The sequence below is a fragment of the Centroberyx gerrardi genome, chromosome 4 (assembly GCF_048128805.1).
Source record: "Centroberyx gerrardi isolate f3 chromosome 4, fCenGer3.hap1.cur.20231027, whole genome shotgun sequence".
Classification (NCBI taxonomy): domain Eukaryota; kingdom Metazoa; phylum Chordata; class Actinopteri; order Beryciformes; family Berycidae; genus Centroberyx; species Centroberyx gerrardi.
In genome coordinates, this window is record NC_136000.1 from 6,564,323 (window position 1) to 6,578,653 (window position 14,331).

The 14,331-nt window shown below is 45.6% G+C and overlaps 1 protein-coding gene across 1 annotated transcript in view; it reads right to left on the reverse strand.

Annotated features, from left to right (window-relative positions):
- LOC139930166 (transcription factor SOX-6-like) overlaps positions 1-14,331 on the reverse strand; it is a 112,597-nt gene that overhangs the window by 15,287 nt on the left and 82,979 nt on the right. The window contains exons 9-12 of the mRNA XM_078282951.1: positions 13,304-13,383; positions 5,553-5,702; positions 3,871-4,048; positions 2,023-2,225 (exon numbers count right to left, since the gene is read on the reverse strand). Of these exons, the coding sequence (XP_078139077.1) occupies positions 2,023-2,225; positions 3,871-4,048; positions 5,553-5,702; positions 13,304-13,383 (611 nt within the window). The remainder of the gene's footprint in view (positions 1-2,022; positions 2,226-3,870; positions 4,049-5,552; positions 5,703-13,303; positions 13,384-14,331) is intronic.

Here is a 14,331-nt window from a genome sequence, read left to right on the forward strand (position 1 = left end):
GTCTCACTGCCTCCCGAGGTGGAAGGGGTGAGTCACACTCACAGCATCCAGCAAGTTCCATCCATGAATTGTTTAAGACAGAGCAAAGCCTTTGAGCGCCTTAGAAAAAACTGCTCCGTCCCAAAGAAAAAATTATGTATTTAAAGCTAAGAGAAAGAGGCTTTGAGCTGCTGTTGTTAGGTAACGAATAACAAACCGACAACAAACACCGAGGCCTGCTGTCTTTCTCGAACCGGAAACAATTACTTTGAGACTTTCCAAATGAGCTTTTTATTAGAAGGCATGGAGCCATAAACCAAATTACTGCATTGCTTTGGTTTCGTTCTTATAAAGTCGGAAAATATAGAGCTCGCGAAGCACGGGGAAGTCTTCCTGCAGTGGACTCACCTTAATCTGTGATTTAAAACTTAACTTTGTGTGAAAGCTCTTTTAAACACAAATTAATTTGAGAAAATTTGTGGGGTGTTCTGCAGGACCTCCAGCTGACAACTCACATTAGTTAATAAACAATTTATAAGTATAGTCCATTTTATAATTTATATTTATGAGTTTTTCAGTGTGTTTACAAGTATAATGACTTATAAAAAAAAAATCATCTCGGAACTGAGGAGTACAGCAGGAATATATTTTGCCAGATTTTGGATGTTTTCCTCCTTAAGATGCTAGGCAAACAAGTCCAAAAATTAAAAACAGCCTATCCTTGGAGTGCACCAATCATGACCTAGTTGGGGTTGGTGGGTTCAAAGTCTCCACCCCTGAAATATTCATGAGTTCCTCTCCTCCTCCTCCTCCTCCTCCTCCTCCTCCTCCTCCTCCTCCTCCTTGGAAGCAACATGGGATCAATTGCGCAGGAGAGTCGGTCTAATCATTTTCCTTATTTTTCCAAATGTCTGATCCCTGGAATCTGTGATTGACTGATCAGACTGATTGAAGATGTTTTGGAAGATGGATTTCCCCCTGGATATGAGATCCTGGTACAAAGACTCGGTCTCCCTCGGCCCAGGGGGAGAGATGAAGGGTGGGAGGATAGGGGGTGGGGATGGAGGGGCTTGGAGGAGTCCCTTCCCCCGAGAAAGGCCCTTTAAGTGGGCTAAAACCCCGAGGCCGGGATCCCCCTCCAGGGCAAGAGGAGAGCTGGACTCCATCATACACACAGGGACACACACACACACACACTAATATTAACGCCATCTCTTTTACAAAAAAACACCCACTCAGCCTAAGTCAATACACAAACATACACACACACGCACAGACACACACACACTCACACGCCAAAGCCATCACTTGTCATTGGCCCAGCTGCTCCCTCTTCAAAGCTGTTGGCTTCTGGGTGGCCGTGGAGATGAGAGGAGAGGAGAGAAGAGAGGTGCTCAAGAGCTGGAGCTCCAGCCAAACAACACCAAATATCATCCGTGAATATTCTTCAGATTCTTATTCATGCACGAACTCAGCAGAAACCTTGAACATTCGGCCAATGAATCACTGGAGCACATGTAACACAGAGTAGCAAGGAGATTGGAGGTCTGTGGAGGTGTGTGTGTGTGTGTGTGTGTGTGTGTGCCAGTCAAAGAGTGAAAGAGAATATAGCATAGCCTAGGATTTGAGTGTCGATTACTGCAATATTATGCAGTATAACAGCAATAGAAAAATGGAAAGAGATCCTCTCCTTCCGCTCCTTCCCCTCTCCTATACACTATATACTGTTGTTGTTGCTGGTGTGTGTGTGTGTGTGTGTGTGTGTGTGTGTGTGTGTGTGTGTGTGTGTGTGTGTGTGTGTGTGTGCATGTCAGAGTGTGCATGTGTGTGGTTGTGAGTTTGTGTGTGCACTGTATGTATGTGTTTGTGGGTGTATGCATGCACAGTCATCAGTGTTTCTTCTTCACATGGCGGAAAGGCCTTTGAAACGGCATTTACACCATGTGCTTCTTACTGAAATTGTCATGTAAGTGTGTGTGTGTGTGTGTGTGTGTGTGTGTGTGTGTCATATACAACTGTTTGCAATCTGTCTGTCCCTCTGACCTTGCTGCCGTTGTTGAGGGTCATGCTGCTGAGGGCCGACAGTTTGGCCTCCAGGCTCTGCGGGCCCGCCTGCTGCTGCTGCTGCTGGTGGTGGAGCTGCTCCCTCTGGATCTGCTCCCTCATCTTCCTCGCCTCCTGGATGGCCTTCATCACCGCGTCCTGGTCCCCGAACAGCGCCGTGGAGTTCAGACTGGACAGGATGTCTGGGAGGAGAGGAGAGACAACTGTCCGTCACTTCGACTGGCGGGATATGAAAGTGCAAATCAAAGGGGTTTGTTATGAAGTGACGTGTTTCTTTTTGGTTCCTAAACTGTATATTCTGTATAGTAACCAGAAAACGGTTCTTTAGGGCCACAGCAGAAACCATTTCCGGTGCTGTAAAGAACCCTTTTAGAAAGGTTCTTCATTCATGTTGAAATTATTTTACATAGACCTTTTACAGTGCAGTTATGAACTCTTTAAGAATACCGAAAATGCTCCAAATCTTCAGTATTAAAAGAATGTGGGTTCTTTATTCTGATTTTACGGTTTGTTTGTTTTTTTATTTTATTTTAACAAATCAAAGGGTTCTTTGAGTCATTACAGTTCCAGAGGCTATAGACCCACGACCCTAACCAAAGACCCCTTGAAGAACCCTCCTTTTTCCTCTGTGTGTAATGTGGTGTGTGTGTGTGTGTGGATTTCAGGATCCTTCATTATCACTGTCATGCATTTTGAAAAGAACAAATGAAAAAAAAAAAAATCAATTCAGGATGCTTGAACATTATTCACTATTAAACAATATTGGTATACACCTAAATGAAAAAAACTGGGACTTTGTTCTCAAACTTGGCTTGTTTCCCAATTCACTTGCGCCCAAACACGACAGCATCCCCCCCTCCTTGTTTATGTACAGCACTTCACACTTCTGAAGCCCAATGCGCATTTGAAGAATTAAAAAAAATAAAAGGATGCAAAGTTTCCGTCGCCCTCCTCGTTTAATTAGCAGACAAGGAGGAAGCACTGTATGCTTGGGTGGCCGTTAAAATGGGCAAAAAATAGCTTCGGAAGGAACACAAGCGTCGCGTCCTCAAAGCCACTCCAGAGGAGCTGGCGAAATTGTTTTCTGGGGGGATATAATGAGAGGGTGTAGATTGGCCTTAATAACAGATAGCAGAGGTAGGGGCATAAAAGGTCTGGCGCGGGCAGACAATGATGCGAGGAAGCTCTTAAAAACCAAATAACGTGTGCTGGGTTTCACTGCTTCCGCTGCCGGGGTTTTCATTGGGGCTAAATACAGGGCTTTGGACTCCTGTAAAACACACACACACACACACACACACACACACACACAGGTCTCCTCTTGGGGCTGAGGTGTCTGCAGTCTATCAGGCGCATGCGACGCTGCTTGGTTTGTCTGTGTGTGGTGGGGAGGGCGGGGAGGAGGGAGGTGTTTGGGTGGGTGATGTTTTTGTTTTTCCGGTTGAGGAGAAGGCACAATTTTACACTGCAATGGGGATGTGTTTACTCTGGATGGATGTACAGATGTGAACAATACGGGTGTGTATGAGGGTCTGTGTGTGTGTGTGTTTGTTTATGTGTGTGTGTGTGTGTGTGTGAGAGAGAGAGAGCATGTGTGTGTTGGTGTGCGTCAGTGTTTCCCCCAGAATTTTTTCTTGGCATGGCGGAAAGGCCTCTGAAACAGCATTTAGACCATGTGATTCTTATTGAACTTGTCACTGAAGCCAATACTAATGTAATTCTTTTAGGCAGAGTGGCAGCAGTGCTAGGCAGGGTGGCCCACTCTGTCTATCCAGTGGTAAGGGAAACATTGGTGTGTGTGTGTGTGTGTGTGTGTGTGTTACCCACCCAGAGAGGTGTTCCTGCCCATGCTGGGGATGGGGCTGGGGATGCGGCCCTTCCCCATGCCAAGAGGGCTGGTCTTGCTCCCGGAGAACAGACTCTGTGTGGGGGACGTCGGGGAGCGCAGCGGCTCGGCCGTCTTGGGTCTGGCTGAGAGGTTCAGAGGCTGTGTCGATCCCTCCTCCTGTCCGTGAAACAGACACAAGAGCGTCGAACAAAACTGCACCAGTCTCACAACACATTTTAAACTGCAAAAAAAAACAACATCTTAACAAGTGATGGCTTCACTGAGCAAAGTAACATTCCAGTGAGTTTCTGTTTTGCGTATTTTTGTGGCGTTCCCCAGAGAACCGTTCTGGTCCCACTCATTATTCATTATTTACTGGGAATTGCTTAAGTGCTTCCAGTGCTTCAGCGATGCTCCCACTGACTGATCAGTCATCCCTGTCAGGTTTTCGCCCTTTACTAAATACATTTATTTTAAACTCCACGGCTAACTTCTGTAAACCTCACACGGAAAAAAGCTGGAGTTCCTATGTACCTACTTATCTAACCAATGGTACTTTTGTTCGTCTGCTTCCTCTCTTTATAATCAAACGTTCATGACCACATCGCCTCGCATAAAGAATCCCTGGAAAAGGAAAAATAGCGACAAGAAGAAAAGGCCCGCATGTCAACACCGCCTGACTGGGGCTCTTGTGTCGGCAGCGACTGCTTAATGAACATGGATCTAATTTGGAGCCGAGCTTCAGTTGAGGGAAGTGTTGAGAGGGGAGGGAGTTTAGGGTGGGCTGAGGGGTGGAGGGGGGGTGGCAGGCTGCGGGTGGTATGCCAAAGCGTGGGGGGGGGGTTGAGCATGTGCGGGGGTTAGCGGAGGGTAGGGGGTTTGGAGGGCACAGCACTACTGTTTGAGTGCGGTGAGCTCTGACGCCGGTCTATTGTGACGCTGGTTGCAGCTGTGCCCCACACACACACACATGGCTTCCATTACTGCCTCGTCGTCGAGTAAAGATGAGGCGCACGCTCTCGCCAGTGAAGGGGTCTGGGCTCCTGCCAAACAGCAGCCAGCGCCAGTGTCAGTGTGTGAGCGAGCGTGTGTGAGTACACGTGCATGTGTGTGTGTGTGTGTGTATGTGTGTGTGCATCGATGTATGCGTTATAAATAAGCTGTTTCTAATTGACGGTAAAGAGTACAAGGCCGTTCGCAGATCGCAGTTGCAGCAACTTCCAAATTTCCAGTGTCTTGTGTTCATTCGCTTTCATCACCATCGGTTTTATTTTTGGATGTATTTTCCTATCGTACATATTCTGCATTCACTCTTTCCTTTTGTCTTAGTAAGTTATCCTGCTGTTATTTTGCACTCCCTAAAGATGCCGTTATCCCGTACTTCTCACTCCTACATTCTACTTAACACGTTCTAGTGTTGAAATTGTCTGTTGCATATGTTTATATATTTCCAATTTCCTAGAGTCTTGTTTATAGGCTATTTTTCTTTGATGTATCTTCTTACTATTTGTTGCTGCAATCATTCATTTCCCCACAGGGATCATTAAAGTTTTCATCTTAACACTAACACCAGGGCTCCACCTATTGCCTTCATATTCCTTGGAATTACGTCAACAACTTTGCGATTCACATAGCTATATATATACCATTTCACAAGAGTCAATCGCAACAATAGGCTCACCTTAATCTGAGCGATGGGACTGGATGCTCTCTTCTCGCTCTTCAGGGCGGAGGGGGAAAGGGGGCCGGAGGAGTTGGGAGCCTGCGGGAGGGGAGCCATCTTGGCTCCTGGTGAGATCTGCATGCTGGCCAGCTGGGCGGCGTACAGCTGCTGCAGAGGGAAGAAACCAGCAAACCGACAGGCTATTAACATCGCTCGCCAGCAGCTAGTCAGTGGCTTTCCTCTTTCATTCTCTCTCCTCTCTCTCCTTTGGCCCCCCACACCCTTGATCCCGTTGTGTTTTTTGCTTTATCCCTTCCCTGGAACTGCTTGCGTCTTCTAAGGTTTGATATGTGTGTGTATGGCTGTGTGTGTGTGTGTGTGTATGTGTGTGCCAGAGCCAAACACACATAGACCTCAGAAGGAAACAGATGTGTACACACACACACACACACACACACACCATAGGTCTGAAGTTGACAAGAGTGTCACACACAAATGGAACTTTTGTTTGAGGGGGCGAGTATTTATCAGAGGTTCAGTCCAGAAAAAACATATTTCCTTTAAATTATCTACAATCTATCTCTGACGGTGATTCATTCAACAGATGCAGGAAGCAGCTTGTATATCAATTTATCTAGATATAAATCCAGACAATAGCTAAAGAAGCTTTTGAATGGTTCTGTGGAATGCTGCTTAAGTTCTGAAACTTTACAGATGCAATAAGCAATAATTGACCAGCTACATTTGGGGTATGTCCACATATATTCTTGAAGAGTTTAAGTAATGGAATCAGCGTTTGAGACCATTCTTAGCTCATCATTACTGAAAATACAAGTCTGGTTTACTCCATTGTTTATAAAAATTACAAACATAACATTTATAGCCTCAAAATACACATAAGACTAAGGTTAAGTTGTCACATATGATTAGTCCTCGCATCGAAAGTTCAGACGGTTAATTTCAGATTCAAAAAATACCTTGAATCCAAAAAATCACAGGGTAAACAAAGACAACAGTGGGGCAACAGTGTTTCAATAGGGGCATCATACTCCAGTTACAGATTGGGCATTTAAATCAATTGAAAATCAACCCCTAAAACTAGTGTAAAAACAAAAGACAAGTAAAAGAAAAAATAATACTTGGAAAGTAAAAGCCATCTGGGCTGGACGAAAACATTAAATGTTAAAAAAAAAAAAAAAAATTGTACCGATTTTCCGTCCAAGGTACTTAACGAAAATCAAAGAGTCAAACCCTGGGCCCGGAGTCCAGGGTCTAAATCAAAGCTAGCTGCCCAGACAAACCGCTGCCTGAAACCACTGTCAACCCCTGTCTAAAAGCATTGGAGTGTGAGTGCTGGAGTATCAAAGAGCCAGTCCTCAGGAAAACCACCCAGACGTGGCTGGCCTTCACTTCGATTCCTCTCTTTCTCTCTTTCTCTCTCTCTTTCTTTCTTTCTTTCTTTCTTTCCTGCTTTCTCCTCATTCCTCCCTTCTCCCACCTCATCTGTACCCTCCCCCTCGTTCTCCTTGTCTCTTTCTTTCTTTTGTCCTTCTCTCTTTGGATCTGCCTCTGACCTTCTTCCTTTTTCCTCTCCGTCTTTCAGTTTCATTCCAAAATCATTCCTCTTATCCTCTCCCCCATCTCCATCTCCATCTCTGTCTCTCTCTCTCTCTCTCTCTCTCTCTCTCTCTCTCTCTCTGTTTTCACTCTTCCCCTCCAGTCTAACCGGCCCCAAGTGTTGTGAGATCCGATTTCCCTCTAGTCAAAACTGCAAGGCCTCCTGGGAGCTGAGATCCAGAGGCAGAGAGAGCGCAATGGGGAGAGAGAGAGAGAGAGAGAGAGAGAGAAAGTGATTGAGGGAAAGAGAGAGAGAGAGTTGGGCTGCCGACACACGAGACCACCGTCGCTTTACCGCCACAGCGCCGGGCTCAGCGGTCGGGACCAGAGAAATTGGCTGGCCCTCCTTCCACTTCTCTCCGGAGCGATATTAAACACAAACAGAAGGGGCCTCGCCGCTGAAACAAAGCCCTGATGTCACGCCGCTTATTTTCCTTGGAAGGCACCGGGAGCGCTCGGGCCAACCCCCGGCGATATGAGATCCCCGTAAGAATGTGCTTTGAATGGCTGGTGGTGAGGCCTCTCGCGTCAATCAAGCCGACCGCAGAGCTACTTCTGGTGATGCCTGATATTCTTACAGCTCTGAGGGGAGCAGGGGCCGGGGCAGACACACGAGTCTTTGAGGTAAAACGCTCAGTTAGGATCTCACACCCATGCACACACACACACACACACACACACACACACGCGCGCGCGTCCTGTATGCTGTTGTGCTGTTGTGCAGTTGGCAGCGATCCTGTCAGCGATACCAAATAACACTGAGAAGAGAGAACTGTTGAACAAACAAAAGACTGAGAATAAGAGCTTTTACCTTTTTTTTTTTTTTTTTTCTTTCTCCTTTTCTAGGAGACACTCTGAGATCGATTGGTGACTTGGGAGGCTAATGTGCAGCGTAAACAACCCCAACTGGAGCTCTCACCGCTCAGCCAACCCCCAGGGGAAGACAATGCCGCAATTTCCTAAATTACAAATTGACAAACGGGGCCTCGAACAGCGCCTCGGCCGCCCAGTCTATCTGATTGGGCTTTGGCCGTTAGTGCTAATTTGACTAAAATCCAAATGATTAGTCTGTCATTTTCGACCTCCCTCGTCAATGCCGGGTTTTGTGATCGCCCGGCCTAGCTTAGCATAATCCCTAACAAAGCAAAGAGAAGGTGTTGTGTTGTTGTGGTTGTGGTCTGAGTGTGGGCGAGGGCTGCCCGGCTGCCCCGCAGTCTCCCCGGTCAGACCCGCCTGCCCCTAGAGGACTAAGTGGAGAATCCCCTTAGCTGGCCTCTTTTAGTGTCAAGCTGTTATCGATCTCAGCGGTACACAAAACAAATGAGGTTTTGTCTTTTTCAGCAGGTTTGCAGGGTGGGGGAAGAGGAGGAGGAGGAGGGCGAAATGGATTGACTGCCTCTGAGCTGGCCCACGCACAGGACAGGGGCTAATAGGGCGCTGGGAGGACTGGGTGTATGCAAGGGAGTGAGAAAAATACACAGAAAGACAGAGCATAAACACAACCATTACTACATTTCTTTTACGGGGGCAGATGTCTTTTTAAGTCTCGGAAAACTTGTTTTGCATTAAAATCGCATGAATCACTGACATATTATGACAAATGAACTCATTCTGGTTTAACTATATAAGCAAAAGAGCAGAAATCCTGACTTTGGCAAAAAAAAAAAAAAAAAATTTGCCCCAGTTTCTCACCTTCATCGCCAATGACTCAGTCACAGAAATAGTGAGGCGGAACACAGAAACAGACAGCAAGAGATGTCTTATGATTTCAACAAGAATGTCTGCTAAGCAACTGTATTTCCCTCGCATTAGCCGCGCACAAAGGGGGCCATTCTTCCACGGGAATCCACTGTTTGTGAAGGGGTCTACTCCGAGGCTCTGGAAACAATTGGCCTGATCAAGTTCCCACGCTGATAGCACGACATTTGTGCTATCGTAATGGTTAGGTCAGGCAATTTTTTTTATCTCTCTTTTTTTTGCTTGGGGTGATTTTGCTTTGACAGGTATTCGCTTGTTGCTGAACATACTCCAGTGATTCTCAACCTTTTTCATATCAAGGACCCCTAATTTAGTCCGCATTAGGGCCACGGACCCCCCATTTGATGAGATGTTGTCTCTCGAAAAACCCAAATTTGAGAATATTTGTATTGTTAGATATGATTTTGTCCAGAATTTCATGACTGTCTGTATTCTAGATAGAGAGATAACAGTGAAACTATGATCAAAACAGTCATTCTTCTACATTCTCTAATTGTGTTAACTGCTTGTAAATGAAGTAATGCTGAAGTTTAACAATTCATGAATTTGCTGGGGACCCCCTGCAACCCCCTCAAGGACCCCTTGTGGTCCCCGGACCCCACGTTGAGAACCACGGCTCTACGCTAATCACAAATTTGCCTTTTGTCCCGCTCGTGACAAAGGAAGCTATCCGTCCTCCCTATCGTTTTCCTAACCTCTACACCCTCCCACCCTGCCTCAATCATTATCACCCGGGCATGAAATGATCTGGAGAAATGTTAAGCCTGTTGTAGCTTGCTTGTGTTCATGCTCAGCGCCCAAGAACAAGGTCTTCCTCTATGCCAGTCGATGCCCGCTTGACCATCAGTGCCAACCAGCTGTCTGAAGGAGTGCTGTGGGGCAGAGCTTTGGGACATCTGGAACAGTCTGGCTACACATCTGTCTGTCCTCTGCCAAGCACAGATCTGGCATCAAACGGCCACCTCTAGGGTTTGATGCCAGCTGGTGTGCACTTGAGTACATTATATATTAGGGGAGATTGCCTCCACAGTACTAACACAGTGTAATTGTGTACTTATAATACTTTTCCATAGGTTAATGCGTGGCTTAACACACTGGAATAAGGCCATTGTGAAGTGAACCATAACTGAGACCAATAACTTAAAAACAGTTTGACACATAAGTGCTTAGTTTGTGCATGTCAACGCCTCTACAGTAGCGCTTTGTTTAGCTGAGATCCAGAATTCCCCACTGACCGATTGACCATATGGTATAGATATTAGTTCAACAAGCAGCAATTAAAAATATACATTCTATTGATTATGCATGATAATTGATGTGTCTGTAGCCTAATATTCAGACTGAATGGTCATTTCGTTACCACTCTGAGATTGCCTCCTTGTTAGCCGTTTTCTGTGTGTGGAGGGGTTGATTTTAGTCCCGCCCACGAAGGCGCTGATTGGGAGAACAAGCCGTTGACTAGAGCAACTAGTAAATTAGACTGCACAGAGCATCTCATAATACACATTTCATATTTTTAAAAAGTGTTGGTCCAGACATTTCAAAACATCTACATTTTAGGCAGGTAGTTGATTATCTTATCCGGAGTGACTAACAATGAGTGCAACAGTAGAATAGGGTCAAAGCCACAGATAATTTTCATGCATGATAAAGAAGTGACAAGTAAAGACATGAGAGCCAAACTGGATTATGTTAATGAGACTCTACTGCATATTAAACATTCATTTCTTGTTGTTGTGACAAAATAGATGTTCAGTTCTGTCATTGTTCCTCACTCCCAGAAGGCCGAGCCATGGTGAAAGCAGAGCCAGATCTGAGAAAGAGAGAGAGCCACTGTGGCACTACAGCGTAACCACATTGGCTACATGCAGGCCAAGGGGCTTAAGATAGTGCAGGATGTAGAAAAACAATTACACCAAATGCCTCTATTCTGCTCTTTAGTTCCACTGCAGTGGGTCTATATATCGAATATCAGAAACGCTTTAGTCGCCATGCAAACTGACACACATGGTGCAAGGCCAACAGGACCTCACATAAAGCACAGAGACAGTGAAAAACATATTATGGACAATATACATTTCTCTATGCATACACTCATATTTCACTACATGCATTCTGAATACCTAAGTCTCCACATGCAGAAATTTACCTTTTCTCAAACTAATCATATATTCCCCATGTCTTATATCCACTTATTTTTTTCTCTTTATGCCTTAAACATTTCTTTATTTTTACTATTTATTTATTTATTTAGAAATGTCAAATGTAAAAAAGCTGCAAATGCCGCAAGTGCTACCTTGGTACAAAGAGCGCTACTGGCAAATTCTTGAGATGAAGATACATAACTAAACAAGCACAACTCATAAATCTCATCATGATTGCTTTTGGCGTCGTCATTGTTGTCAAAACAATGTCCAAACATGTGCTGGAAGCCGGCGCCTCCGTCTCTGAGAAATTCCTCTGATAATCACCCTTTTTTTTTCCCCCCCCCGCATAAACACTTCCCGCGCTCGCCGTCTTCCTCCTTTCCTAGTCTTCCTCTCGATTTTAACAGACGGCGTGATGAGATGCTTCCTCTTTCATTCAGGTTCCTCTCTGCCTCTCATTCTCCAGATCTCGGCGGTGTTTAAATGTGAATGAGTTTGCCATCTCCGACAGCATTCATTCCTCCTACCTCTCGCTCACCGTGCGACTCTTTTGATCGTTTCAAAGCCAGGAGTGGAGACAGGCTGCGCCGAGGCTCCCGATCCCCCCAGCGCGGCACGGCGCTTTGTTAAGTCAATAGCGCCTAATGAGAGCCTCGATAAGCGAAAACCACAATACAAATTGAATAAACTGAGATAAGGATTCTCCTAACAGCCAAAAGCCACACTATGGTAATGACTGACGTGATGAAGCAATATTGTTTGCCGGTGAAAAAGCTTTTGAGAGGCTTTGTTCTTTCCACTGATAGTAGGTACAGTAGGAGGGGTGACGGGGTCGTGTTGTGCAATTCCAAACACCCTTTAGGGACTGTTTGCAGTTTTCATTTGCCTTTTTTTTTTTGTTTCCCGTTTTTTTTTTCTTTCTTTGCAAATATGTTCTATGATAACCATTATGTATAAGTGCTATTCTCAAACCACAGGTGTCAAGCAGCAATAAAATAGTTGATGAATTGCCTGGGCCAGGTGTTGCGCTGGTGGGGCGGAATTCCTCAGCGATTCATCATAACAGCTTTTGTCTGACACAGCTGACAGGCAGCAGATAAGGGAAGTAGCACGTTAGCGTCGGCCCATAGAGCTTCATCTTTAACCGATGCGTCATGTTATATATATATATATGTTTAAAAAAAAAGAAACGCATTAATTTAATTAAAATTCATTAAAACAAGCCCGTGATCACAGCAGGTTAATGCATGCTGGGCCTCATCCAGCTGCTTTTTGTATTTGCCACTCCTACCAATGTGAATGTGATCGTTTCGCTGTTGTGGATTTTTTGGAGGGGGGGGGGGGGGGGGGGGGGGAGGTGGAGGGGGGAGGGGTAGTTGGGGGGAAAATGTTGAGAACCCCCTGGCTTATGGGCTTTGTGGGCGCAAGGGAGTGAAGTTACGAAATGAATGATGTTAGGAGATAAATTACCGTTTTCGTTAAAGTGGTAATCTGTGGAATTCTGTTTTTTTTTTTTTTTTTTAGCAACATATGCTTCCTCAACGTCCCACCCCGACCATTATGGCTAGTTCTTTGTTTTGGCTGCTGTCCGGTAACCTTGTTTCTGTTTCACTTGTTTGTTAGTGAAATGAGCGCACACAAATGTGTTGTGGGCACAAATTATGTGACAATTACGTTCCTCCACCATGAAGTGATTACATGACAAGCACAAATTGGACATGCCTTTTTCACTTGTTTGTCATGTGAAATGTTTAGCAGAAACGGTTAAATTTAAGCAAGTAAGACAACTCTGGTTAAAGTTAGGGTTGAGGTTAGGGTTAAGGTTTAAGGCTACTAAAACAAATTGGTTAATGATATGGTAAGGTTTTGGTCATGGCTAAATAAGAAAAACTATCACTAAAAAAATAAAGCTTCACTCAGTGGAAAACTTATTCGCATGAGTTGAGCATTCATCCAGGTAGTTGGAGTTGAAAGCAAGCATATCCACCCACCCCCCCCCCACCCCCCCCACCCCCCCACCCCCCCCCCCGAGCACCACACCCTCACTTTTCATCACTTCATTTCATTGTCAAACTGCTGCCTGTTTCTAGTGGCGTCTCCTCCACTTAACCCTTTTGTGGCGGGGAGATGTATTTCTCTCGCTTGTTGTGCACACATCACGCTCATTTGACGAAATCGAGAGAGAGAGAGAGAGAGAGAGAGAGAGAGAGAGAGAGAGAGAGAGAGAGCGGGCTGCTTCAGTCTCACCTGTAGCTGTAACGGGCTGAGTCCAGACGCCGCTGCAGCTGCCATTGTGGATGGAATGAACTGCATGGGGTAATTCTCACCTGTCGAAAGACCAAAACAAAACACATTGCACAGAATGAGACGGGGGGGCGGGGGGGTTACTGCACAAGAACTAACCTGCTCTTTAGCTGTCCGCTGTCTCTATCATGCTGTCTGTCTCCCGCCTTGTTTCTCTCTCTTCGCCTAATGTTTTTATTTATTCCAAGTGGAACAGACGCGGCCGGGAGCGTTTTATTCCAAGGTTAATAATGTTCGTTGCGGGTGCACAGGGGCGCGCACCCACAACGGTATGGGAGTTCAAGTCGGATGCTTCCTCATTGGGATGCACTCATAAATTCATATACAAGTTCCTTGTATAACCCCCGCTGTTTGTCCCTAAAAGGCTTTCCATGTCCGAGCCTTTGTTAAAAAACAGTTCAAAGCCAAAGGAGAGCGCACAATAATGGCTTTTTAATTCCTTTCTTGATTTCCGCCCCTCTGTGCGGTCTCGTAGGAGCGAATGCTTACAGAGTGGGAATAAATAGGGATTGTTGGGTACGAGGTTGATGGGTCTGTGCAGCGTGGCGTCTAGCTCGCACCTGGAGGAATGCATGAACGACAGGAATGTGAGAAGGACGAGGAGAGAGGAGAGAGCAGGTGGTGCCTAGGAGCCTGCAACACTGTGTACTTGAAGTGTGTGTGTGTGTGTGTGTGTGTGTGTGTGTGATTGTGGTGGTGTGTATCTCTGTGAGTGGGGGTAAGCGTAGATGTTTGTTTGTATCTGTGTGCGTTTCTCTCTGAGTCCGAGTATGGATGTGTGTGTATGTGCAACTATATGTTCATTTGTGTCTGTTTGAGTGTGTGTGTGTGTGTGTGTGTGTGTGTGTGTGTTTGTGTGTGTCCTGGATTGTGTCGGTATGTGCGTTTGTTTGTGTCTCTGAGTGAGTCCGAGTATGGATGTGTGTGTATGTGCAAGTATATGTTCATTTGTGTCTGTATGCATTTGTGTG